The following is a 14,925-nucleotide window of genomic DNA, read 5'->3' as shown; positions in this document are numbered from 1 at the left end:
GTGTGATATTCAACACCTTGCACAACTGCTCTGCTGTATGTAATTTATCTTCTTTAAATTGTAACATTGACACTTCAATTAAATATATTCTGCAAATATGTAAAAATAAGATGATGATTGCTAAATGATTATCAAGGCACAATCACATAATCTGAAGTTATACTTTCCTGAGAGATAGGATTACCGCCCATATTTTCCAGGACACTCTCATCCGCTCTGGACACGTCCCTCTCCTCAGGCGTCCCATCCCAGAGCTTGCTATATAGTAGGAGACATGCAAATAGGGTCCTCCCTCTGCTGATGAAAACCAGCCCAGTCCTGACCCTGCAGCTCTGAAAGCAGAGCCCCAGCCCTGGGATTTTCAGGTGTTTTCAGTTGTTGATCAGCAATAAACACAGAAGACTCATTATGGAGTTTGGGCTGATCTGGGTTTTCCTTGTTGCTATTTTAAAAGGTGATTCATGGGGAACTAGAGATGTTGAATTTGAGTGGACACGAGTGAGAGAAACAGTGGATTTGTGTGGCAGTTTCTGACCAGGGTGTCTCTGTGTTTGCAGGTGTCCGGTGTGAGGTGCAGCTGTTGGAGTCTGGGGGAGGCTTGGTCCAGCCTGGGGGGTCCCTGAGATTCTCCTGTGCAGCCTCTGGATTCACCTTCAGTGACTACTACGTGGGCTGGTTCTGCCAAGCTCCAGGGAAGGGGCTGGAGTGGGTTGGCCGTATTAGAAAAAAAGCTAACAGTTACACCACAGAATACGCCGCGTCTGTGAAAGGCAGATTCACCATCTCAAGAGATGATTCAAAGAACACACTGTATCTGCAAATGAACAGCCTGAAAATCGAGGACACGGCCGTGTATTACTGTGGTAGAGAAACAGCGAGGGGAGGTCAGTGTGAGCCCAGACACAAACCTCCCTGCAGGGGCGCGCGGGGCCACCAGGGGGTGTGCGGGAACCACTGAGGACAGGACAGGTCCCAGGAGCAGGTGCTGGGGGAGGTTTCCTTTCTCAGATGCAGGAGGCTGGTTTGTTTTTGCAGGACTCTGGAGCCTTATGAGGTTGCAATATTTTGTACCAGATAAGCACAAAACACTTAATTTCATTATGCTTTGCTTTAGTTTTTCAAAACAACATAAAGGTAATCATTTTCCTAACAAACATGATACACATGAGATGCTTCTTATGTTCCAAGGTTTCTTTTCAGGACTTACTATGGATTACATATTTTCAATTTTTTTCTGACATGGAATGCCAATGCCTCTGGATTGCAGATTGTTCTTTCAATTTATCCCTTAAAAATAATTTTTCCAAAGCCCCACTCAAAACCAGGGTATTATTAGAATTTTGCAGTGTAAGCGTTGGACCAGCATTGAGAATACATTCAATTTGGTTCACGTGCTCTCAAATATCCTTTTTTATTTAAAAGTTGTTCTCAGTTGTAATACCACACAAAATATTAACAATTTATAATATTGACGCAGGTTAAATATCGTATAAATAATTTAATGACATTTGATTGGAAAAAACTACATGTTTCATCTGTCTTGAATATTTTTTCTTCTCTATGAAATGTATGCTAATTAATTACTAAGTTTCTGGTGTTACTGTTATCTTTTCTTATTGCTGGGATTTAATTTTAGGAAGTATACTGAAATACATTTTATTAATTCATGTAATAATGTTCATATTTGGGATAGGGTTTTAATATTCACTGTATTATTTACTGAATTTTAAACTATTCTACACTTTTTTATTTTTTTATGAGATAAAATGTACATGTAAGAAAAACTTTATAGATCTGAAATGCGCCACTAGAGAGTTTCTGGCAAATGTGAATACGCTTGTCCCAAACACCTAAGGTAGCCTGAAGAGCAAGTCCATACCCCCAACATGCGTCTTTCTCTGTGCCTGCGGTCAAACCCTGCATGGGGAAATGTTTTGATTTCTGACACCATAGATGCATTATTTTCTGTTTTGAGCTTTATATAGATGGAATCAAACAGTATAGACCTTTTTTGGTAAGGGGCTACTTTGCTATTTTTTAGGTTAATTCATGCTATTTAATGTACGAAATTAGATCAACATAGTGTCGTTTATTCAATTAATGGGCTGACTCTGATATGAAACCTCAAAGTTTTCATGTATATATGGAGAGAGAGAGAGGGAGGAAGGACAGAGATTTTATATCTGACACAGTCCATTAAGTAAATATATGACAATATATTGATCTATTTTTTTGTCGATGGACTTTATATTTGTTTCCAGTATATGAATATTATAAGCAAAGCTATTACAGATACCTTAGTGAAAGTTTTTCTACCTATGTTGTCTCAATTTTGTTGAGAAAATACGAAGTATGTTTTTCTGTATTGTAAGAGTAAGTTTAATTTTTTTCAGTTTTATTGAGGTAGAAATAAAATATTTTTTAAAATGTATAGGTTTAAGGTGCACCACTTGTTGTTTTGATAGTATTAGTCCATTCTCACACTGCTATAAAAAATGCCTGAGACTGAGTAATTTGAAAAAAATATATGTTTAATTGGCTCACGGTTCTGCAGGCTGTACAGGAAGTGCAGTGGCTTCTCCTTCTGGGGAGACAGGAAAGTTAGGGTCATGGCAGAAGACAAAGGGGAGCAGGCACATCACACGGCCAGAGCAGGAGCCACAGGACACGGGTCGGGGTGTGGGGGGACTACACACTGTTAGACAACTGTATCCTGTGGGAACTCATGCACGTTCGTGAGAACAGCACCAGGAGTCGGTGGCAAACCACTCATGAAAGGCCCACCTCATGACCCAGTCATCTCCCACCAGGTCCCACCCCAGGACTGAGGATTATAACATAACATGAGATTTGGTCCAGGACACAGATCCAAACCATATCATATACCCATTGTGGAATGCTCATCATGGTTAAGGTAATTTGTATATTCATCTTCTCACAGAGCTACCATTTTTTGTTTGATTTTTGAGACGGAGTATTGCTCTTGTCATCCAGGCTGGAGTTCAATGGCACCATCTCGGCTCACTGCAACCTCCAACTCCTGGGTTCAAGCAATTCTCCTGCCTCAGCTTCCCGAGTAGCTGGGATTACAGGTGCCCAACACCACACCCAGCTATTTTTTTTTTTTTTGTACTTTCAGCAGAGACAGAGTTTCACCACGTTGGCCAGGCTGGCCTCGAACACCTGACCTCAAGAGATCTGTCGGCCTCGGCCTCCCAAAGTGCTGGGATTACAGACGTGAGCCACCGTACCCAGCCCATTTTATTATTTTAAAAATGTACTGGGTGTGAGTGTGTGCGTGTGTTTGTGTGTCTCATTAGAACACCTAAGATCTACCCTTTTAGTAAAAATCACTTTTACAGTACAGTATTAAACACAGGAAAATTGGTGCACATTAGATCTCCAGAACTCATTCACCCTGTACAACTGAAACTGTCTCCTTTAACCAACATCACCCAATTTCCCTCTCCTCCCAGGTCCTGGGACCCACTAGTCTACCCTCTGCTTTCAAGAGCTTGGATGTGTTAGATCCCACACGTAAATGAGATCAGGTAGCATGTGTCTTTCTGCATCTGGCTTATTCCACTTAGCATCATGTCCTCCAGGCCCATCTGTGTTGTTGCAAATGCCAGAATTTCCTTCTTTTCAAAGCTAAATAAAATTCAGTTTTATGTGGACACATTTTCTTTAAACATTCATTAATCTATGGTCATTAAACTCTTTCACAAATCTACACTATTACAAATAATCTGGCAGTGAACGTATGTTTAACATAATAATTTTATTTCATTTGAATATATAACAAGAAGTGGGATCACCAGATTGTATGATAACTTTATTTTTCAATTTATTGATTAACCAATCCTATCACACCATATAATGATTTCCTTTCCCCACATTCTTGCAAACACTTGTTATATTTTGTCTTGCTGATAAGTCATTTTAAGTGGTTTGAGGCGATATTTCAATGTGTTTTAGATTTGAATTTCTCTGAAAATTAGTAATGTTGAGAACGTTTTTAGGCTCTCTTTTTCATGAATGGGTTATCTGAAAAAAAAGTCTAACCAGGTTTTTTCCCTTTTATCAGGTCGTTTGTAATTTGCACATAGTTTTTTTTTTCCTGTGCTTTTGGTATTAAATTCAAACAAATTATTTCTGAATCAATGACAGGAAGTTTTTCCATGTTGTCTATGAGTTGGTGATTTCAAGTTATGTCCATTTTTAGTTGATTTTTTACATGGTGTGAGAGAAGATCTAATTTTGTTTCTTTTGTGCATGGATGTCCAGTTATCCATCATTTATTGAGGAGACTGTCTTTCTTCACTGTGTCTTCTTGGCATACAAAATCAGGAAGACACATAATTAAAAAAAGAAAATATCAGATGAATATTCCTGATGAACACAGACCTAAAAGTTCTCAACAAAATACTGGCAAATAGAATCCAGAAGCATTTAAAATATAATACATCATGATCAAGTGGGCTTTACCCTGGGATGCAAGGTTCTTTCAACATCTGCAAATCAATAACTGTGATTCATTGTGTAAGCAGAATAAAAGCAAAAACCATATGTTATCTCAATAGATGCTGAAAAAGCTTTTGATATGATCCAAAACTCACCCATAATAAAAGCTCTTAGCAGACTAGGCATCAAAAAACATACCTCAAAATAATAAGAGCCATCTATGACAAAACCACAGTCAACATTATACTGAGTGAGCAAAAGCTCAAACCCCGTGAGAACTGAAACAAGACAAAGATGCCCTCTCACCACTCCTATCTAACATAGCACTGAAAATCCTTGTCAGGGCAACCAGGCAATAGCAAAAATAAAAGGCAGCCGATATGGTTTGTACTAGTGCCCCCACTCAAATTTCATTTCAAATTGTAATTCCCAGGGTTGGGGGTGGGGCCTGGTGAAAGGTGATTCTATCATGAGGATGGGTCTTCATCTCTTTTGCTGTTCTCGTGATAGTCCTCAGAACATTTAAAAGAAGAGGAAAGACGATAGTTTAGTAATGCCTGCTTTGTATAGATGTAATTGGTTACTCAACATAAAGAAAAAAATTTCCAAAACATTTTTCTTGTTTCATATGCCTTTGAATACTGGAATTGATATAATAAATTATTTAAGTGAATAGAATTAAAAGAAAAGAAATTTCAAAACTTTCCATGCAAGTCATCTTAATTTTCTTTGAAGAGGATAGTATGCAAACTGATGCTGAAAAACCACTGTGGCTTCTTTGAAGAATCATTTTAATTCACTTGGGAGCTTCATCATCAATACCTATAGTTATTTCTATTAATCTTGCTTTTCTTGTAAATTTGAATTTAATCATTGATAACATCCTTTACATGCTATACCACCAACCCACCATTTCCCGAAATATGATATAAACTCAGGGAAAAGGCAATGTCACGTAAATTCATATACACATATAGGCACAAAGTATAAACATTTGCATATGCATATTTTCAAAAGGTTGAATGAATAAAAATCTTTGCACCCATAATACTGCAGCAGGTTATTACAAATCTTTTTTTTTAAGTGGCTTTATTGAGGGCATGTACCATCATGAGTGAACCATCAAGGATCCCATAAATCTATATCAGGAATGTTGCTGAGGTTATTAAATATTCTAAAACAAGATGAAATGCAATGTAATAGAAAAGTAATGTAAAATAATACTGTAAATATAATCCACATGATCCAAATATAAAGTGTAGCATTGAATTGTGTTCTTCTAGCCATAAAAATGAAAAAAAAAAAAAAACTTCTTTTGATGAGTATGTGCAAATGGTTCTGAGTGTTTGTCCTTCACATAGGATTCCAGAACAATGGCTTTCAGTGAAAGTTATTACAATAGGCTATTAATTAAACTCTATAGGAAACAAATACTCACACCCTTCTTTTTTCCCTTGGGGAATAAAAGATCTTTTAAAGAAGACTGCTCAGTTTTTAAAGGAAAATTTTATACACATTTTCATTAGTGATACTGTGGAAAGCTTTGGTTTTCCTAAGTAAATATACCATTACATATTTGTGAAATGGAAAACCATCTTCATAAGAGTTTGACCACCTTCACCAGATGCTTTTTCTAATAAGGCTTTGCTATTAATAAATGAACAAAGTAACTTAATTAGCTTTTATATTGAAAAGTATACAGAGTAAATTAACTGTTCTTGTTCAGCTACACAGACAGTGAACAGCCAATAGAAAGTAAATACTCTTTTGTGTTTTGTTTTTGTTTTTGTTTTTGTTTGAGACTGAGTTTCACTCTTGTTGCCCAGGCTGGAGTGCAACAGCATGATTTTGGCTCACCACAACCTCCACCTCCCAAGTTCAAGAGATTCTCCTGCCTCAGCCTCCTGAGTAGCTGAGATTACTATTTGGTTGTAAAAGCACTTGCAGGCCAGGGTGGTGGCTCACACCTGTAATCCCAGCACTTTGGGAGGCCGAGATGGGCGGATCACAAGGTCAAGAGATCAAGACCATACTGGCCTAGGTGGTGAAACCCCTGTCTCTACTAAAAATACAAAAATTCTCTGGGTGCGGTGGCACACACCTGTAGTCCCAGCTACTTGTGAAGCTGAGGCAGGAGAACTACTTGAACCCGGGAGGCAGAGGTCGCAGTGAGCCAAGATCGTGCCACTGCACTCCAGCCTGGTGAAAGAGTGAGACTTCGTTTTAAAAATAAATAAATAAAATAAATAAATAAAAGCATTTGCTTTTTATTTATTTATACTAGATTGTTCTAATATTAATTCTAGTATTTATGTTTTATTTATAAATAAATACATTAATTAAATTAAATTAAATAAAAGCATTTGCCCCACCAAACAGGGTCCACTTGGTGGATCATTTCTGTAATCCCTAAACTTTGAGAGGCTGAGGGGGGAGAATCGCCTCAGGCCAGAAGTTTGAGAACAGCCTGTGTAACATAGTGAGAGCCTATTTCTACAAAAAATCCAAAAAATTAGCTGGGTGTGGTGTCATGAACCTGTAGTCTTAGCTGCTCTAGAGGTGAAGGCAGGAGGATTGCTTGAACCCAGGAGTTCAAGGTTGCAGTGAGCCATGATCCTGCCACTGAATTCCAGCCTGGGAGACAGAGTGAGACCCTGTTTCAAAACATAATAAAATAACATTTAAAATAAAATAAAAGCATCACTTGCTCCTATATATTCTTATGAATAATTTATAGGGTGTTTTGTGATACACAGAAAAAGATTCACTTCAGTCAATTTGGATGAATTAGGCAAGAAAAGATACTATACAAATCATTAATGTAACTATATACTCAATAATAATTCTTTGATGTTTTAAATACACATAAAGTGTGAATTCTCAGATTGATTTTAATACCATTTTAAGTCATCAACCATAATTCTAAATCTCTGGACTACTTTTGGAGCCTTAGCACAAAAATATTTTCACTTTATCAGAAAGGAGTTTATAGAAGGGCCTAAATACAAAGATCAGATTCAGACTGTAGCTTTCCAAAGTTTCAGTAGTTAAATTCAGATGAACTAGGTGCAATTACAGCCTTTGTTTCTCAAATGTGGAGACGTGGGAGAATTCCAATAGGAACTTCAGAGGCCAATTCTGATGTTCTCTGTGGTGGGGGTGGCGTAGGCTGTTTCCATGGTAGCCACACCAGTAAGCTTCCTGTGCTGGGAAGTAGCTCCTATATGTCTGGACCTTGGAGAGTATGCCAAAATAATTACTAAACATTCAAGGCTTTCTCATTAGAGGGATGGATATTAAAAGCATTATTCTATCCAGCCCCACAGAGAAATAATTGAAAATCATATTAAAGTCCCTGAAGACATACATTTATGTGGTTTTAAAATGAACATACAACAATTGTAGAATTGTGTGAAATGTTCAGCATTCAAACTCTTCAACAGTTACGTCATGATGGTTGAAGTAAATTTTACCTCATTACCAAGAAATCAATGTGTTATTACACCATTGCCAAAAAAGTACTAATCCACATTTTCTTCTCACTTTTCACTTTTTCAGGTATGCTATTTTTGTTTCTAATTTTTACCAAAAAAAATACACTTTTAAAGTTTCCAACCAGGCATTCTCCCAAAATGAAGAATGGATAGATTGATATCTTAGCAAAATGAATAAGCATAGAAATAAATAACTGATTGAAGTAAGAATAAGAGGGGAAAAGGGTGTACCTTTTTAATGTGACCTATGATTTGCCTTATTAATGTCAGATTGATTTTTTGAAAAAAATAGTTGATGGCATGCCAAGACCAGCTTGTTGATGGAGACCCTAACCCAGTGGCACTGGAGGAATTAAAGACACACACACAGAAATATAGAGTGTGGAGTGGGAAAATCAGGGGGCAGACAGCCTTCAGAGCTGAGAGCCCCGAACAGAGATTTACCCACATATTTATTGACAGTAAGCCAGTGATAAGTGTTGTTTCTATAGATTTACTAAAAGTATTCCTTACAGGAAACAAAGGGATGGGTGAAACAAAGGGATGGGCTCTGGCTAGTTATCTGCAGCAGGAACATGTCCTTAAGGCACAGATTGCTCATGCTGTTGTTCATGGCTTAAGAATGCTTTTGAGCGGTTTTCCACCCTGGGTGGGCCAGGTGTTCCTTGCCCTCATTCCAGTAAACTCACAACCTTCCAGCGTGGGCATTATGGCCATCACAAAAATGTCACAGTGCTGCAGAGATTTTATTTATGGCCAGTTTTGGGGCTACTTTATGGCCAGATTTGGGGGCCTGTTCCCCAAAAATGGCATTTCAACCATGATCTCAAAGCAAGCATGGCAATTTTCAAACATTTTTGCTTTCAGGAGTCTTCCAAAATAAGAAAAGCCACACTATGCCTCTTCCTAGTGTAATAAACTCATATCCACTAGTAATACTTCAGAAAGAAATGCAGAACTGTACATTAGTAGAACCACAACGAGGCAAGGCTATATTTTTTAAAATCTCACAAGGACTTAGCAACCAGATGAGTAGTAGGAACATTACCCTTCAAAATATGTCAGTTTTTCAATAATGATGTTCTAGAGTAAAACATCTGGTCAATCCTTAACTTGTACAACAAATGCCATTCCTTTCTAACAGTACATATACACACATTCTTATATATTTTAGCCAAAAAAATAAAACTGTATTATTCAGCTTAATCACCTACACCTATTCATCAAATTTGTCACTAAATGACTTGTGATTATTTCCAAATATGCTAGAAAGTGCCTTCACAGACACACACATGCACACACACACACACATTCACATGCATGAAAAAAGAAAAACTGGTTAACAGGATTTCTTTAAAAAGATACAACAAGTACAAACCAAGAGGGGGACTGATATATCTGACTACATTAAAATTAATAATTTCTGTTCATCAGAATGTATCACAGAAGAATAGAAATACTGCAGGGAGCAGGGGCTTATGCCTGTAATCCTAGCACTTTGGGAGGCCAAGGCCGGCTGATTTCTGGAGGTCAGGAGATCAAGACCAAAGTAGCCGACATGGTAAAACCCCATCTCTACTAAAAACACAAAAAATTAGCCTAGCATGGTAGTGAATGCCCTTAATCCCAGCTACTCAGGAGACTGAGGCACAAGAATTGCTTGAACCCAAGAGGTGGAAGTTTCAATGAGTCAAGATCACGCCACTGCATTCCAGCCTGGGTGACAATGCAAGACTCTGTCTCCAAAAGAAAAAAAAGGAATAGAAATACATGCCATGGATAGGAGAGATATCTGCAATGCATGTAACTTTGATAAGGATTAAGTTCCAATATATCTAAAGTTATCCCCTCAACAGTAAAAAAGGGAGAGGACAATAACAGACTTTTCACAGAAGAAACACAAACACTTCACAACCTCATTCATACCTTGGGAGATGAAAATTAAGATCATGAGATACCATTTCACATCCACCAGATGGGTAAAATTTAAATGTTTGTCAATACAAATTGTCATGGATGTGAGGGGCAATCAGAAAACCCAGGCTAAGTTGCAATCAGGTAAAATCAGATAAAACTACTTTGGAAAGGAATTTGGTATTATTTAACAAATTTGAAGCTTCACATACATTAATACCCAGGAATTCTACTTCTATATATATACACTAGAGAAATTACTGAACATATTTATCAGGATACACCATTAACACTGTTTACACAAGCACAATTTGGGAGAGCAAAATAACTGGAAATGATTCAAATACTATCAATAGCAGAAAGTATCAAAAATTGGGTTATAGAAGGGAACATAATATTGAGGAAAAACAAGAGGTAGAAGAATACGTGCAAAATTATTAGATTTCTATAAGTAAAAGAACATTCAAAACTAAACATGTACATTGCATATGGGAAAGTATTTTGAAGAAGAAACCTTTTGAAAGCTAGGCTCTGATAAGCTGACTTGTAGAGTATTAGTTCACAGACTCACAGATTCAGAGTTTTGGAGTTTGAGAAAGATATAGGAGATATATTATGGTTCAGCCACAAGGAATCCCTCCTACACCCACACAAACTTTCTCTAAGCAAATGCTATGTAGTCACCGCTAGAATGCCGCATGAGATAAGGTTCTTGCCATCACATCAGGCTGCTCATCTCACTTTTGGTCCATTTTAATTAGCAAAATACTGATCCTCAAGATGACTCAATTTAGACTTCACTATAACTTGCATTTCTTCTTTAGTAGTCTAGATTTGTATAGAATATTTCTCTTTTGCTCCCCATGTGACCATGTTTTCGGCACTTAAAAACAGTTATCCTTTCTTCCTAAATCTTCCATCTATCCATGAAATATTATCAATTATTTTAAATATATGTTATGCTGCCTGAACTTGCTCAAGTATATTAAAGTCCTTTCTGAAGCATGGCACCCCAAAATGAACACAGTACCCCAAATGGCATCTAAATATTTCACACTCCTGCCTTTGCCATTGCCTCAATAACTAACACGCATTTTAATATTCACATTTAGTGCTTCAAGACTCTCCTTATTTATGATAACCTTTTATAATAAGATGTTTTGTTTTGTTTTTATATCAGTAGTATGCAAGCTTTCTCTTTAACATTAATATTGTAAGATTGGTCCCATAAAGGAATTGCAAGAATAACTTTAAGTACATTCGTATTTCAACTGTTCTAAAGATAGCATCTGGATTAACATGAAAATCTTGTAAGGCCAAAAGGCAACATCTGATTTTTAAAAATAAAATGGCCTATTTCTCATGTTAAATTTACTGAGAGCTAATCAATATAAAAATGCATTCAATTCCCTCACACTCTCAGTTAGTGTTTTGAATCCCAACTGACATTGAGAGGCTCATCTTTAATGTTCAATTTTGTATAAAATCCCTCTTTGAATCTTAGTGTTCACTACATCATTTAATTGTATAAAAACAGTAAAAAAATGTTTGGGGAGGGAAAATAGAACTTGTAGTTTGAAATGGTATAAGTTTACCATTGATGGTGGCTAGCCTGAATAACAATTTGTGTCCACTCTGAATAACAAATTGTATTGAACATCAGCATAATAGGCAGACCATATTGTAACAACCAAATCACTGGAAAAGGAAGCAGATCTTTATAAGTGAAGTCTCAGTTCAATAATAACAGAAATGAGAGTCTAGTCTTTTAAGAGTCGATGGGAATAATCACAGATCACTTAGAGTTAGTATAGAAATGCTCCATTAAAAGCATCATTTGTCTAATAACTTGAAATAATTGTTCCTTCTTAAAAAATAAAAATAAAACCTGTGAGAAAAACAAAAGCAATGCTATTGATTGTAGATCAATAATAGGGCCTTCAAAGTTCATGGTGGAGTTTAATTCCAAACATTAAGGACACAGAGGGGGACCAAGAATTAAGCCAAATCATAGTCATTCTTTCAATAAGAAAAAAGGAACTAATAAGAGAAGAGGAATGGATGCTAGATGATCTATAGAGAGGTCAGTAAGTAGTTCAATATTCAAAGGATGCAGAGAGAGGCCTAAGACGTACTTATAGGAAATATCTTGAATTTTTTCTTGTCAAACTATTGCTGTTCAAGTTTTATTATTTCTTGCAAATAGATAATTTTTAATCTCATGGTTTAAAGCTATGCATCTTTTATGGGCTCCCCAAGTTGGAATACACATAATAAACATGTAACAATTTAACTTCTAATCTGTACTTCAAAAGTTAGCACTGCACAGTCCTTAGGCATGGGGACTCCATGGCTAAGATGTGTATTTCAACATACTGATTGCATAGTCTCAGCCAAGTTATTAACTTCTCCAGGCATCAGTTTCCCATTTATTAACATGTAGATAACAGAATACCTATCTCTTAATGTCATTATGAGAATTAAAAATTTAAGACCTAGAAAGTGGCTAAATACTACCTGGCATATAAGTAACTACCAGAAGTTATTATCATTAACAAACACCTCATGAAAAAATTTGGTAAGTTCTAGTGTTCTATAGCACTGTAGGATGACTACAGATAATGATAATACATTATGTACTTCCAAGAGCTATAAAGAGGATATTGAATATTCCCAACACAAAGAAAATGAAAAATGTTTGAGGTGATGGATTTGCTAATTACCCTGATATGGTCACTATACATTCTATATATCAAAACATCACCACGTTTGCATGACTATTTACAACTACTGTACATAAATTAAATGAATAAAACAAAACAAAACAAGTTAATTTGAGTTAAATTTGAAATGCAAATAGATAATTGATGATTTCATCAAAAAAGTTTAATTTAAAATAACCAATAGTCAAAGAACACTAAACACACACTTGCCACTTAAAAAATTAAAATTTATCTGCTTCCATCATGAAAGATCACAAAATATGAACAAAACCAATATCTCTAAGCAAATCAACCACTACAATAGGTATAAATTAGACATTTCCAATACTAGAATATTAGGTAAAATTCACCCAAAATAAAACATCACCAATTCTAAATCACTAAATCGAGTTTATTTTGGATGAAAGTAGACTAAAGTTTATAATAAAAAAGGAGAATAGCCAGGTGTGGTGGCTCACACCAGTAATCCCAGCACTTTGGGAGGCCGAGACAGGCAGATCACGAGGTCAGGAGATCGGGACCAACCTGGCTAACATGGTGAAATCCTGTCTCCACTAAAAACACAAAACTTTAGCCGGGGGTGGTGGTGCACACCTGTAGTCCCAGCTACTTGGGAAGCTGAGGCAGGAGAATGGCATGAACCCAGGAGGCAGGGCTTGCAGTGAGCTGAGATCGTGCCACTGCACTCCAGCCTGGGAGACAGAGTGAGACTCTGTCTCAAAAAAAAAAAAAAAAAAGGAGAACAAGAATATTAACACATGCTACCACCTCATAATTAAGGCCAATGTCTATCTGTTTAAGAAAACAAATTGTATCCAAATGTTCTGCAAGACTCACTTAAATATTTTAACTTAATTAAAATATAAAAAGAGCCTTAAGCAATATAATCTCCTTATCCTACTGCCTTAAGAAGTTAATTCCAAACAACATTGATCAAAACTTGAAACAGAAACTTCTGCTAGGTAGCACTTTTAAGTATCTGAAATCAACACAACTCATTTTGCTTGAGAATACATGATAATGTATGCTTACTACACCCAGATGACTTTTCCCTAGTCATCCTAATTAATGAAGTCTTACCATATGAGTATTCTCTTTTAATTACACAATGAAGCATTTCCTCAATTAAAACTTTTTTAAAATTTAAATAATCATTTTTTAAATTTTAATTATTTTGACATAAGGCTATTAGCACAAGATCTGCTAAAGTTACATTGAGCTGGCTAGAATTACCATTTAGGAAAAGATTGGGATCAGGTTATAAAATTGTAGTTATTTTAGTGAGTTTAACTGAAGGTAATCAACATCATTGCAAAAGTTGTGACTCTGAACACTGATATACTATTTAGAACCCAGTTTTTAAAAGGATAATTAAGATGTCATGCTGTTTACTCAATCTAGCAATAAAAGGAATATAAATTAAATTTATTGAAATTATCATGAAGCAATGGGGAAAATATTAGTATATTTACCTGGGGAAACAATGTCGTCTATCGTGAGTATTTCTTCTTTGTTAACGTTCGTGTGTGTGTGTTTGTATCAAATATCTTCGTTTGCTTCCCTCTCTTACCTCCTTACCATTTAGCATAAGTTGTATTGACTTTATATCATAGTATTTAAGTATTGTTCAGTTCACATCATAGTATTTAAGCTACGGGATAGCAATGAGATGAGTAAACATCACCCAAGAACTTTGTGTCTCCTTTTGGGGAAAGGGTTAATAAATCTGCAGTTGTACACAGGGTTGTTCAATCATGTTAGGTGGAAGTATGACCTTGTTCTTGTCTTTACTTGAAGATTAAATATGGTTTAAGGAGATACGTATGGGTGCCAAGTTGACAAGGAGTTGATTGATTCTGATGTTTAATTTTACATGTGAACTTGGATAGGTCACAATACCAGAAAGTTGCTCAAATATTATTCTACTGCAGACGTTTTGGTGAAGGTAATTTTTTTAGATGAGATAAACATTTAAATGAATAGACATTGAGTAAAGCTGATTACCCTCCAATAATGTGGGCAGGCATCATCCAATCAGTTGAATTGAACGAAGTCCAACCTTTCCCCTAGGAAGAGGAAATTCTGCTAGCAGACGGCCTTCAGACTTAAATTGCAGCATCTCCGACTGATGGGCCATACCCTGTAGATTTTGGACTTGCCAGCCTCTACAGTCACATAAACCAGTTCCTTAAAATAAATCACCTTCTCACTGTATATAGACACACACATCCTATTTGTCCTGCTTTTCTGGAGAGCCCTAATACATAGCCCCATACTTAACAGTTTGAGCTCTGAACCCAAATAACCTGGGTATAAATCCTGACTCTGCT

The 14,925-nt window shown here is 36.4% G+C and overlaps 1 gene segment (V, D, J or C); it reads left to right on the top strand.

Moving 5' to 3' along the window:
* Positions 1-393: 393 nt before the first annotated feature.
* LOC100604649 lies at positions 394-1,135 on the top strand. The segment is given in 2 exon segments: positions 394-454; positions 558-1,135. Coding segments are annotated over 2 exon segments (447 nt in total).
* The last annotated feature ends 13,790 nt before the right edge of the window (positions 1,136-14,925 follow it).

Source organism: Nomascus leucogenys, chromosome 14 (assembly GCF_006542625.1).
Source record: "Nomascus leucogenys isolate Asia chromosome 14, Asia_NLE_v1, whole genome shotgun sequence".
NCBI classification, from domain to species: domain Eukaryota; kingdom Metazoa; phylum Chordata; class Mammalia; order Primates; family Hylobatidae; genus Nomascus; species Nomascus leucogenys.
The sequence above is the reverse complement of the archived record's forward strand: the minus strand, read 5'-3'. Positions and strand labels throughout refer to the sequence as shown.